Consider the following 13,963-nt stretch of genomic DNA (forward strand, 5'->3'; position numbering starts at 1 on the left):
TGCGGACAAGAATAGGCATATTATATTAGTGCTGGCAATGTGCTGTCCGCAAAATGCGGAACACACATTGTCGCTGTCCGTGTTTTGCGGATCCGCGGATCTGCAAAACACGTTACGGACGTCTGAAGGGAGCCTTAGGGCCCTACTGCACCTCTGTAGGCATAGATTTTCATACAGAGGAATGAAGAGGTTTTTTATGTTGCATTACATACTGTATGAATCACACACAAAAAAAAAAATTTTGGCACGCTCCATCAGTTGACATATTGCCGACAACCAAACTGTACTTTAAACCTGTCCATAAGCACTGAAAACAAACTAGTTGATGCCACACACTTGAAGGAATTGTACAAAGGTTATCCTATAATTAAAGGGGTGTCTCACTTCCGCAAATTACATTTATCATGTAGTCAAAGTCAATGCAAGGCATTTACTAATGTACTATGATTGTCCATATTGCTTCCTTTGCTGGCTTGACAAATTTTTCCATAACATTATACACTTCCCGTTTCCATGGTTATGACCACCCTGCAATCCAATGTTGGTGGTCGTGCCTAAACACTATAGGAAAAAGCCTAGGCCTATGTACGCTCCCACGGTCCTGGCCACCAGAGAGGCCAGCGCTTTTTTCTATAGTGTGCAAGCACAGCCACCGATGCTGAATTGATAGATGGTCATAACCCCTGGAAACAAGCAATGTATAATGTGATGGAAAAATTAAACCAGCCAACAAAGGAAGCAAAAGGGACAATCACAATACATTAGTAAGTGCCTTGTATTAATTTTCTCTACATGATAAATGCCATTTACTGAAGTGAGACAACCCCTTTAATGGAAAAAATTTAATTCAGACATCATATAGTACATGGCAATCTCTTTCTAACAAAGCTAGATCCAGCCCTGTACCTCACATGGATCCAGAGATCTCCTCATTCATTGTTCCAATTGCTCCGCTAGATTTATTTCAATCTGGCAGATCAGGACGTATGTCCATTGTGCTACAACTTTCTCCCTATCACAGATCAGGGGTCATGTCCTTTCTGCTGCAGACCTCTCTCTCCCTATGACAGCTCAGGGTGTGTGTCCTTTCTGCCACAGCTCTATCTCAGCTCCAGGGGCGTGTCTTGTCTGCTGCAGCTCTCTCCTTCTAACCGTCACAGCTTAGGAGGTGTGTCCTTTCTCAGGGGGCATATCTGTTCTCCTGTAGCTCTCTCGAGTAACTGTCACAGCTTCTAACTGTAGATATGGCTGGTGGCAGTTGAATTATAGAACTACTGAGCATGTGTGACCACCTCATTAATTTTACTGAGGTGGACAGAGAAATAAGGAAAATAACAAACAGCATGTGGCACTATATAGGTAAGTATTATAACTCAGCAGCTACACAAAAATTTTAATTACATGCAAAAAATATTCAGATCCACCTGCTGGTTTGAAAAATGTAGAACAGTTTTGTGGCATAAACCCTTTAAAGTAAAAAATGGAGCGAGTATTTATAATTACACTACACCACCGCTCACACACGAGATGACGTGTAGTGTAATCAACAGGAAGTACAGCTCGCATGGAGTGCAGCCACCTCCTCAATCAGCTGATCGGCAGGGTCCCGGGTGTCGGACCCCTACTGATCAGATATTGATGACCTATCCTGAGCATAGGTTATCAATATAAATGGCAGAACAACCCCTTTAATATCCAACAACACTAACATTAGTATGACATCCAGCACTTCAGCAAAGTGTTCTCTGGGACTTCAATACTGACGGTTCTATACTCAGGACAAGCCATCAATATCAGACTGGTGGGGGGTGGGGGGGGGGGGTGCACCCACGTCGATTCTGCTCCACAGAAGCCAGATCCACTTCAGCTTGTGGGGCCTTTTCGGGTTGAGGATGGAGTCAAGCTCAACTCCCAGTCCTACTGCCAGTTTCTGGAAGACACCTTCTTCAAGCAGTGGTACAGGAAGTCTGCATCCTTCAAGAAAAACATGATTTTCATGCAGGACAATGCTCCATCACACGCGTCCAAGTACTCCACAGCGTGGCTGGCAAGAAAGGGTATAAAAGAAGAAAATCTAATGACATGGCCTCCTTGTTCACCTGATCTGAACCCCATTGAGAACCTGTGGTCCATCATCAAATGTGAGATTTACAAGGAGGGAAAACAGTACACCTCTCTGAACAGTGTCTGGGAGGCTGTGGTTGCTGCTGCACGCAATGTTGATGGTGAACAGATCAAAACACTGACAGAATCCATGGATGGCAGGCTTTTGAGTGTCCTTGCAAAGAAAGGTGGCTATAATGGTCACTGATTTGTTTTTGTTTTGTTTTTTAATGTCAGAAATGTATATTTGTGAATGTTGAGATGTTATATTGGTTTCACTGGTAAAAATAAATAATTGAAATGGGTATATATTTGTTTTTTGGTAAGTTGCCTAATAATTATGCACAGTAATAGTCACCTGCACACACAGATATCCCCCTAAAATAGCTAAAACTAAAAACAAACTAAAAACTACTTCCAAAAATATTCAGCTTTGATATTAATGAGTTTTTTGGGTTCATTGAGAACATGGTTGTTGTTCAATAATAAAATTAATCCTCAAAAATACAACTTGCCTAATAATTCTGCACTCCCTGTATATTATATTATTACCATTTTATATACAGTATCATGCTTCCTGTATTTTGCTGGAGCAGGCTATACACATCTCTTTGACTCCTGGCTATCTCCTATTTTTATTTCATAATCTGTAATTGTATACCGGTATATTGGTGATGAAATAAAGAATAATTTGTATTTTTGGATATTTCTTCAGCCTCATTTTGGTTCGCTTTGGTATTATTACTAATATGATATCTTGTAATAAGGGAGACAAAACAGAAATAAAAAATATTGCAAAATATTTTTATTTGTTGTGATACAAAAATCAAGAAAAACATTAAAACGATGCAAATTTAGAGGATATACAAGCTATATCAATTCTATAATTTTACAGTCATGATCCATAGGAATAAAATATGTTGTACATATACAAATAGTTTGTTCAAATTTATGGGATTTCTCTGTAATTTCTCTGTAAATTGTAATTTCATGCACCTTTTTGGGGAAAAATAACATGAAATGAAACTTACTGGAAGTTTCGGCAGTGCAGTGTAATAACAAGTACTCGCTCCAAATGGAATAAGTACTTGTTATTACACTATGCCGCCTCTCCACAGGAGACGTCGTGTAGTGTAATGAAGAGGAAGCGGCGTTCGCATGGAGCACCACCTCCTCTTCAAACAGCAGTTGCTGCCCCCCTCCCACTTTACCGGACCGGTAAAGGGAAGATTACCTACCTGCTTGCCAGGGCTGGCTCCTTCCTTCTCCTCCTGACCTGCGATGCTCCGCTGGGTTCCCTCGCTATAAACATCCGGTTTGACATCACCTGCAGCCAATCACTGGCTGCGTCGGTGATCGGATCCCCTTGCGTCATGAAGTAAGGGGAGCTGGTTACCGCTGCAGCCAGTGACTGGCTGTGGAGATATCAAACTGGATGTTTATAGCGAGGGAACCCAGCGGAGCATCGCAGGTCAGGAGGAGAAGGAGCGCGAAGTCAGTGCCAGGAAGCAGGTAAGTATTCTTCCCTTTACAGCTCCTGTAAAGTAGGGGTGGAGGGGTGCGCCAAAGCTCAGCTTAATGCATTTTTCCATTCAGAAAATATGGAGGAAGACTCTGTTTATAACGGAAACCACAACACTCTGCTGGATCCGTTGCATGACAGATATCAGCAACAGATCCCATCAAGTTCTAATCACATCTGTCATGTTCCACTGAGGTGTTCATAGCTTTCAAGAGGAAAACAGTATTGCAATCAGAATCAGTGCAATCTGCAATGCTAGCCTCCTGTGAACATGCTCAAACTGTATGATCACACCGGCTGCTCACTAACTTAATTTTATTATTTGCGGATTCTGCACAAAACATCTGTAACACAAACAGTGCAAGAAAATGAGTAGGGGGTTACATACACAAAAATCTGTGTGGATTTCAGGACATGGCACTGATTTCTCTTTCAACAATTCTTTTGTTTGCTGACAGCAAGCAGAGATCTTGAAAATGGTACAGAAAGCACAAACCATATCAAAAAGTGGCACAATAATTAAGATAAGCTATGACCGATAGCTATGACCGATAGCTATGACCGATGATCTTTCTTAAAAACCTCCAGTCCCCAGTCAAATAAATCATTTTCTAAACATAGCTTATATAAAATGTGCATAAAAAATAGTACAGTACAGAAAAAGGATAATTAACTGATCCGGCTCTGTAAGACGAACAAACCTTTATTTCTTGCAGTATAAAAACTCCAAAACACACATAGTAACAATCTACGCGTTTCAGACCATCACATGTCGGTCCTTACTCGTGATACATGCTACAATAACTCCATGGTATATATGTGTTTGTCACACCAATCCCAAAGGGTTTAGGTGTCACGTGACACACAAAACATGGAGGGTTAAAAAGAGATTGCAGTGATACTACGTAAATGACCCAATTCCTTGCAGGAGCCGGATCTGTACAGTGTCAGAGCCACAAGGTCTTGCTACTTATTGCATGGTCTTGCGGCCCAGACTTAAAGGGGTATTCCAGTTATGTAAAGCTATCCCCTCACCACAAGACAGGGGATCACTACTAGATTGGTTGGGGCCTACTGCTGGGACCCCCACCAATCACAAGAGTGGAGACCCTATTCCTCATGGAGCCCCCCTGAAATGGAGAGGCCGGCAGGGCATGTGCGCAGCCGCTCCATTAATATGGACTCTGCAACTCCCACAGAAAAGAATGGAGCGGCTGCACACATGCCCCGCCGGCCTCTCCATTCACTTCAGGGGGCTCCTTGGGGTACAGAGTCCCAGCTCTTGTGATTGGTGGAGGTCCCAGCAGTAGGACCCAACCGATCTAGTAGCGATCTCCTGTCCTGTGGAGAGGGGATAACTTCACAGAACCAGACTAACCCTTTAACAGCTCTTCCTACAGCATGTATACAGCAGTTCTTGGTGTATACTAATCTGTACACCGGTACCTGCTATACTGCATCATAGTCCACGAGCCACACAGTACAATAGATGGATACTGCAAATAGTCAGCCAGCTTATGTAAATCAGAAGGAATGCTGGGAGACTGCAGCTCTGAAGCCTGGGGAATTGTGAATGCATCTCTGGACTGTAATACAGGTAGTGATGCAATGCATGATGGGGATTCAGAATTCAAAATCTTTGCAAATGCACATAACGTTAGCGCCATTTCACCTATCAGTCCTGAGGTCATTGACTGAGGTCAGAAGCCCTGCTCAGATTCGTCATCCCAACCACAGCTTTCTACAACCTCTTCCTGAGGAAAATCCACCTCTACATTGTACTCAAAGTCCGGGTCGTCTTTTTTCTTTCTGTTTTTTTCGAACAGTTCATCCATGATGTTCTTCCTCTTGGCGAGTTCCTTGTCGTCCAGTTTGTTCAGGTCTTCATCCGGATCGATAGATTCTTCCTTCTGGATGAGCTCAAGGCTCACCTCTAGGCTCTCACCTTTCAGATGTGCCTTTACTAACTTATACAATCGTTCCAGCTGCTTCAGGGATACCCCTTCCAAGTACTGCCTGTGCCGAGGGTTGTTTTTAAGTTGCTCCGCTGCTCGGGTGCAATCTACGGACACAGCAAATCAACAGCACATTAAAGCAAGCAGGACCTCCAGTATGGCCGAGATGAAGCATCCGGCATGTGCGCTGACTATCTCCGTTCTCTATCACCAAGAAGTATTTATCATCCTAACAATCTGCTTTACGTACAGCATCCGACCATTTGAGTAATACAGCAAATAGGTTTTCTATAAGGATGACAACTCTTTACTGCCACCTACAGGTGGAACAAGAGAACTGTCTCTAGAGCCATCTACAGGTGCATTAGATGTACAGTACAGACCAAAAGTTTGGACACACCTTCTCATTCAAAGAGTTTTCTTTATTTTCATGACTATGAAGGCATCAAAACTATGAATTAACACATGTGGAATTATATACATAACAAACAAGTGTGAAACAACTGAAAATATGTCATATTCTAGGTTCTTCAAAGTAGCCACCTTTTGCTTTGATTACTGCTTTGCACACTCTTTGCATTCTCTTGATCAGCTTCAAGAGGTAGTCCCCTGAAATGGTCTTCCAACAGTCTTGAAGGAGTTCCCAGAGATGCTTAGCACTTGTTGGCCCTTTTGCCTTCACTCTGCGGTCCAGCTCACCCCAAACCATCTCGATTGTGTTCAGGTCCGGTGACTGTGGAGGCCAGGTCATCTGGCGCAGCACCCCATCACTCTCCTTCATGGTCAAATAGCCCTTACTTTCAAAGTTTTCCCAATTTTTCGGCTGACTGACTGACCTTCATTTCTTAAAGTAATGATGGCCACTAGTTTTTCTTTACTTAGCTGCTATTTTCTTGCCATAATACAAATTCTAACAGTCTATTCACTAGGACTATCAGCTGTGTATCCACCTGACTTCTCCTCAACGCCACTGATGGTCCCAACCCCATTTATAAGGCAAGAAATCCCACTTATTAAACCTGACGGGGCACACCTGTGAAGTGAAAACCATTTCAGGGAACTACCTCTTGAAGCTCATCAAGAGAATGCCAAGAGTGTGCAAAGCAGTAATCAAAGCAAAAGGTGGCTACTTTGAAGAACCTAGAATATGACATATTTTCAGTTGTTTCACACTTGTTTGTTATGTATATAATTCCACATGTGGTAATTCATAGTTTTGATGCCTTCATAGTCATGAAAATAAAGAAAACTCTTTGAATGAGAAGGTGTGTCCAAACTTTTGGTCTATACTGTATGTAAAGAATGGTCAGGTACAGCCTGAGTCAATATGGTGCCACACAGCCCCTCCCAGTGGTGAACCTAGGGTATTTGGCACCTAAGGTCAATCCTTTTTCTGGAACCTCCTTCCCCCCAAATACAAAAAAATAAAAAATTCCACATGTACATGTCTCACTGTGCTCCCACACAGTATAATGACCCCAAATATCCCCCATACAGTATAATGACCCCCAGTAACCCCCATACAGTATAATGACCCCCGGCACCCCCCATACAGTCTCACTGTGGCTCCCACACAGTATAATGACCCCAAATACCCGCATACAGTATAATGCCCCCCAGTGCCTCCATACAGTATAATGACCCCCAGTACCCCCATACAGTATAATGACCCCCATACAGTATAGTGCCCCCATACAGCATAATGACCTCCAGTGACCACCCATACTGTATAAAGACCCTCGTGGCCCCCTCACTGGGGGTCATTTTATTGTATGGAGGGCACTGTAAGGGCATTATACTGTATGGGGGCATTATATTGTATGTGGCCACTTGGGGTCATTATACTATATGGGGGAGTACTTGGGGTCATTATACTGTGTGAGGGGCCCTCACACACTATAATGACCCCCCAGTGGCCTCCTCACATACCTGTCATTGCTGGAACTCTGGCGAGCTGGTGGTCCTTTTACTCTCTGAGGGCGCTCATCTCCCCGCGCTCCTTCTCTCATACGGCCCTGCGCAGCTGTGACGCCCACATCATGACGCCACCAGTGGGCCAGGCCTGGAGTGGAGAAGGAGTGCGGGGAGATGAGCTGCGGTCACTGAATGAAAAGACCACCGGCTCTGTATTGATGGAAACGCTCCTAGCAGCTGGCACCAGGGGCAGACCCCCGCCTGCCCGTACATCAGAAGCATAGAGAAGCGTGGCTATAAAGAGTGAGCACACCTAGAAATCTATGAACATATGAACTGTATTAGGCTACTTTCACACTGGCGTTTTGGTTTCCGTTTGTGAGATCCATTCATTGCTCTCACAAGCGGTCCAAAAAACGGATCAGTTTTGCCCTAATGCATTCTGAATGGAAAAGGCTCCGCTCAGAATGCATCAGTTTGCCTCCGTTCCATCTCCATTGCGCTTTGGAGGCGGACACCAAAACGCTGCCTGCAGCGTTTTGGTATCCGCCTGACGACGCGGAGGCAAACGGATGACACACAATATAAGTCAATGGGGACGGATCCGTTTTCACTGACACAATAGAAAACGGATCCGTTCCCCCATTGACTTTCAATCGTGTTCAGGACGGATCCATCTTGGCTATGTTACAGATAATACAAACGGATCCGTTCTGAACGGATGCAGGCGATTATATTATCTGAACGGAAGCGTTTGTGCAGATCCATGACGGATCCGCACCAAACGCGAGTGTGAAAGTAGTCTTACCTGATCTCCATATACAAACCAGGTCATGACCTGAAAAACAAACCATGTGAAGCACACTACAGGGGTGCCCTAATACGCACAATCACTATACCAACCCCCCCCCCCCCTTCCTTACAATAAATCAATGTACAAAGGGTGGCAAATACATGTCAGCTACACAAGGCCTCACAAGGGTAACCCACATAAAAAAGGTGACAGCGACTAGATTTCCAGCCACTGGTGTGATCATAGGGGGGGCGAGGAGGGTGCCAGCTATTCAGTAGCGACATACATTACCTGAGAATTTGGAGAAATTCCTGATGGGCATAATGCGCTGTCTGGATTTCCCTTCTGTCTTCTCATACACTAAGATAATGGCGGCCGGCTCAAACCGAATACCGCATTTTTTAGCTTTGTAACTCATGTTATAAAATGAAATCCCCAGAACGTCAGCACCTTAAAGAGAAAGAAGACAGAGACTCATCACTTATCATGTACACTCCAGCCATTACCCACAGATCTGCTTCAGACAGAACGTCGTCCCCCTGGATTTAAAGGGGTAGTGTCATCAGAATATGACCTGTTGTCTAAATCAGATTTTTATGTTAAACCTATTTTTAAAGAATTTTTGGTGTTGTTATTTTTCATTTCCATGTTGTTATCGTTATAAAAAAAAAATCCTAAAATCCTGCAGTTTTCTCACAGGCCATTAAAGGGGTATTCCCAACAATGGGGGCATATCGCTAGGAGCGGGAAGATGGTGGCTGAACCACCCCGGGGTCCTCCGTCCACCACCAAGCGCTCTCCCCGTAGTAGTGAATGGGACTGCACCGCGATTGTGCGGCCGCCGCTCCCATTTATTTCTATGGGGCTGACAGAAATAGCCGAGCCAGTGCTCGGCTATTTTCGGCAGCCCCATAGAAATGAATAGAGGGCGGCTGCGCAAGCACAGTATACCCACCACAACTTTCGGAGCTTTGTTCTCGGTGTAGCTGCGGCTCCCAGAGGTGGGACCAGCACCTATCAGACAATGGGGGCATATCCTAGCGATACGCTCCAATTGTCTGAGATGGGAAAACTCCTTTAAGCCTAATAATAGGCACCATCTTCTATTCTGTACAGATCACTTTTCAGCAGCCATCTCATCATCACCACAGGCGTGATTACAATGACAGATATCACCTTTATGTATAGATATCACAGGACCCATAGTTCACAATAGGTGCTATCACAGCTTATCTACTCCCACCAGACCCCTACACAGGTCTCAGAGCAGGCCTAGAACACTCTCCCCTCGAAGTCAATGAGATCCCTGTCTGTTCTATGGACCATGTGGCTGCTGTAAAGCATGGCTCTAAATGCTGTTAAGAACAGCTCAGGCAAGATGGCCGCCCCCAAAATTATATACAGCAAATAGAATAAAGAAATCTGCAATCAGAAAATAAAAACAGATTAGAATAAAAGTATATGTGTCACTATTTGGTTTTAACTGGCTGAAACTATTTCGGTGACACATTCCCTTTAAGGCTGTGGACCTGACAAATGAAAAGTGACAGTCCGCACTCACAGTGAAGAAGGAAGGACATTCTTAGCAATAGCATTCATGAGTAACTACCAGGGTAGCAGCTGCTATGGGGCCCGAAAACTAATCGGGTCCATTTCCACTCAGATTCGTGGTAAAATGTACAGGGGGGTCTAAAGCTACGGAGACACCTGAATAAATGGAAAACGGTGGTTAGGAACGCCATCTTGTGTGCGGCATGTTGTTAAAGGGAAGAGGGCTAATCTGTGAGGGGGGGATCCAACATTCAAATTTGCCTCCACCAAGTGGATATTTTCTGATGGAACAGAGTGCATGTGACATATGTATCCGACAGAGAATTTGATGAGGAATCCAAATCTGTGCTTAAAGGGATTGTGTGATGAAATATGGTCTACATTTTTCGAGCCCCTGGTTTTGAATACTTTTGTAATTGCATGTAATTAAAAATGTCGTATAGCCAGTGAGTTATTCAATGAAATGTATCTGTATAGGGCCACCTGCAAGGCATACAAAAAATGCCATTAAAAACGTCAAAAAATATAAAAAAAGATAACAAAAATGCAATGTAAGTCGGTCTTTTTTAAAGCTTTGTTGGAGGCTAAAAGTAACTGGGTGAGAGTTGTCAAAACCGGTGATAAACGATAGAGGAAGCCATTGGCGAACCGCGTGTCGGATGTGGCGGAAGAGTCTACCTGCTGCCTTTGTGATGTAGGGGTTCTGAATGGTGTTTTTGGGAGATCCCCGTTTGGCACTTGCCTGTACTTTGTACTATCACTACATGTTTGGACGTTGAATGCAGACTCACCCTCTGTATTTAATGTGGCTTTACTACGTTTTAACACGTCTTTCAATGAGGATGGCATTTTTATTTGGGAGTTTGGGTCTAGTACCTTTTTTTGTTTGGCGTGGTACGGTTTGTGGTTTGGTGTGCAGACAAGAATAGGCATTTCTACCGTGTGAAAAAAACACCTGAAAGACCGCGGCAAACAATGCCGGTGCCAAAAAAAAACTAAACCGCAAGTGCTTATTCAGGAATTTTTTTAACAGGTTAAGGGCTCGTTCACAGGAACGTATGCTGCCCGTTGCCGTACTGTGGATCCGCAATACACGGGAACCGTTTCGTGTGCATTCCGCATCACGGATGTGGACCCATTCACTCCAATGGGTCCGCAAATCCGGAGATGCAGTATGGAAGCATGGAACGGAACACTACGGAGCGCTTCCTGGGGTTCCGTTCCGTTCCTCCGCACCGCATAAAGATAGAACATGCTCTATCTTTTTGCGGAACGGAGGGATAACGGACCCATTCAAGTGGATGGGTCCACGATCCCTATGCGGCTGCCCAACGGACAGTGCCTGTGCATTGAGGACAACAATTTGCGGTCCACAGCATGGGCACGAGCTTCACACGTTCGTGTGAACGAGCCCTAAAGAAACGCCAGGGCTGTTCACACTGCAGTTTATGCCGCCAAAATAGTGGAGTCAACTCTGCGCCAAAATTGCAGCAGTGGCTGCGTAGTGTCTACCTCCCACTGCAGCTCGCATTGCCAGCGGTGTAAAGCACCATGAAGGAACATGTCGGGACTTCGACAGTATTTTGGACACGGACTACTTTCACACTTGCGTTCAGAGCGGGTCCGTCTGGTATCTGCACAGACGGATCCGCTCCTATAATGCAAACGCTTAGATCCGTTCAGAACGGATCCGTTTGCATTAGCATGAACAAAAAAAATAAAAAATTTTTTTTTATTTTTTTGTTCATGATAATGCAAACGGATCCGTTTTGACTTTACATTGAAAGTCAATGGGGGAAGGATCCGTTTGAAAATTGAGCCATATTGTGTCAACTTCAAACGGATCCGTCCCCATTGACTTAGGCTACTTTCACACTAGCGTTCGGAGCGGATCCGTCTGATGTTTCATCAGACGGATCCGCTCCGATAATGCAGACGTTTGCATCTGTTCAGAACGGATCCGTCTGCATTATAACTTAGAAAAATTTCTAAGTGTGAAAGTAGCCTGAGCGGATCCGTTCAGACTTTACATTGAAAGTCAATGGGGGACGGATCCGTTTGAAGATTGAGCCATATGGTGTCATCTTCAAGCGGATCCGTCCCTATTGACTTCCATTATAAGTCTGGACGGATCCGCTCGCCTCCGCACGGCCAGGCGGACACCCGCTTGTGAGCCCCTTCAAACGGAGCGCACGAGCGGACACCCGAACGCTAGTGTGAAAGTAGTCTTACATTGTAAGTCTGGACGGATCCGTTTGCCTCCGCACGGCCAGGCGGACACCCGAACGCTGCAAGCAGCGTTCAGGTGTCCGTCTGCTGAGCGGAGCGGAGGCTGAACGCTGCCAGACTGATGCATTCTGAGCGGATCCGCGTCCACTGAGAATGCATTAGGGCTGGACGGATCCGTTCGGGGCCGCTCGTGAGAGCCTTCAAACGGAACTCACAAGCGGAGCCCCGAACGCTAGTGTGAAAGTTAGGGTACCGGCACATGTTTTGGATTATAGCTTGCTTTCTCTGCACGGACAAACGACAGCGTCGTACAGTACAAATGAGATTTGATAAATCTCGTGTACAGTTTGCTTATTTTTTCTGAGCGGATCTGCAGGATGTCAGTTGTGCGGATTTCACCCTTTTTAATGGAAGGGTAAGATCTGCAGAAAATCTGCATGAGGATTCTGGCACGTATTTGGTGCAGAAAAGCACAGAAATCCACACAAAAATCTGTTTTCAAAGCCTCCCCTGTGTTTTACGGTGTTTATGAAGCTGTATTCAGTCTGTTCAGTCTTGTTACACAAATCCGCTTCAATCGCATAATTAAAATCACAGATGAAAAGTTTCAAATGTGTCCTAATGTGCACCAAAAATAAACCGATGGATGCAGAAATAGTCAATAAGAGAATTCCCTGCACCGGATCCCGGGCTGCGGGTGGAGGACGTGACAATAGCAGGGAGACTGTTAGGCCTTGTCCACATTTCCGTTTTTCAGTGACGTGTGCTGTCTGTATTTTCTGCGGACTGCGCACGTACTCATTGATTTAAATGTGTCTGTTCATATTTCAGTATTTTCTTACTGACCGTGGGTATGAGACATGCACTACTTTGATCCGTGATGCGGACAAAGCACGCCTATTTAGGTCTATGGGTACATGAAAATCATGGATGGTACCGTATCAGTGTTGCGTCCGTTTTTCACTGAAGACTGCTAGGAGATTCTTTGGAAATTAATTTTCAGCTGAGCAATGTCAGTGAATTACGGATGACAGACAGATGGCAAAAACGGACACATGGACCAACCATGGATCCTTCACGGATGAAACATGTACGCTATTTTTCACGGATGTGACACTGACAGAAATGTGGACGAGGCCTTATCATGACAGCACACTGCAGGGAGTTTGCGCCATCATGCAGGATCTGACCTTGGTGAAGAAGAAGAAGGGCTGGTCATGTAGCGGTATGGTCGTTCAGCGGGCTGGCGGCAGCCGCGACTCCGTGGGAGACTACTACACGAAATACACCAATTATATATCCCAGAACTCAAAAGGGTTTACAGCAGATTCAGAAGACTACAAGTCCCAGCAATGCCAGCATGGTTTGCTACTAGGCATACAATCAGTTGGCCACCTTCTACACCAGGGGTCACCAGGTGAAACTACAACTCCCAACATGCACTATTCACTTCTATAGGAGCTCTGACAAAAGCCAAGCAAGTGTGCATGCTGGGAGTTGTAGTTTTATCACAGCGGAGGGTGCTGACCCTTGTTCTACACCAGCAGTCTGCCACCAGCTGTACTAAAACAACTCCTCCCATCATGTACATTCAAACACAAATGGCAGCGCAATGTTTTACACTAGATCAGTTAATAAAGGCTGTAGGGGTAGAGATCCTTCCTCTACAGAAGCAGAAGCCATGTATATGATATGAAACATTGGAGCACTCACCTGAAACCGCAGAGAGAAGGCGTTACCTCGGCAACCAACCACCAAGCCCCTCAAAGGAGCTGCCCCAGCTGCCTGCCGTTAGTGACAAAGCCGAACGACCCTGAACAAGAACTATGACGAGTCCTTATTGCTATAAAATAATTCGCCTTGCATCTGGACTGCAGTACAAGGCAATATTGGGAG

General features: G+C 44.9%; 1 protein-coding gene across 1 annotated transcript; it reads right to left on the minus strand.

The window, feature by feature from the left end:
• Nucleotides 1-5,002: 5,002 nt before the first annotated feature.
• On the minus strand, nucleotides 5,003-13,829 carry CEP19 (centrosomal protein 19). The gene is made up of 3 exons (XM_040427757.1): nucleotides 13,781-13,829; nucleotides 8,579-8,737; nucleotides 5,003-5,687 (listed from the first exon to the last, which is right to left on the minus strand). The coding sequence occupies exons 2-3, from the start codon at nucleotides 8,703-8,705 to the stop codon at nucleotides 5,326-5,328; spliced, it is 489 nt and encodes a 162-aa protein (XP_040283691.1). The 5' UTR covers nucleotides 8,706-8,737; nucleotides 13,781-13,829; the 3' UTR covers nucleotides 5,003-5,325.
• Between the last annotated feature and the right edge of the window lie 134 nt (nucleotides 13,830-13,963).

The sequence above is a fragment of the Bufo bufo genome, chromosome 4 (assembly GCF_905171765.1).
Source record: "Bufo bufo chromosome 4, aBufBuf1.1, whole genome shotgun sequence".
NCBI classification, from domain to species: domain Eukaryota; kingdom Metazoa; phylum Chordata; class Amphibia; order Anura; family Bufonidae; genus Bufo; species Bufo bufo.

What these genes read in the sequence shown, in the direction of transcription:
- CEP19 (XM_040427757.1), bottom strand. Translation starts at nt 8,705, where the DNA reads ATGAGTTACAAAGCTAAAAAATGCGGTATTCGGTTTGAGCCGGCCGCC. An exon ending in GAATTTCTCCAAATTCTCAG is followed by an intron (nt 5,688 to 8,578) that starts GTAATGTATGTC and finishes CTGTGTCCGTAG; the next exon opens with ATTGCACCCGAGCAGCGGAG.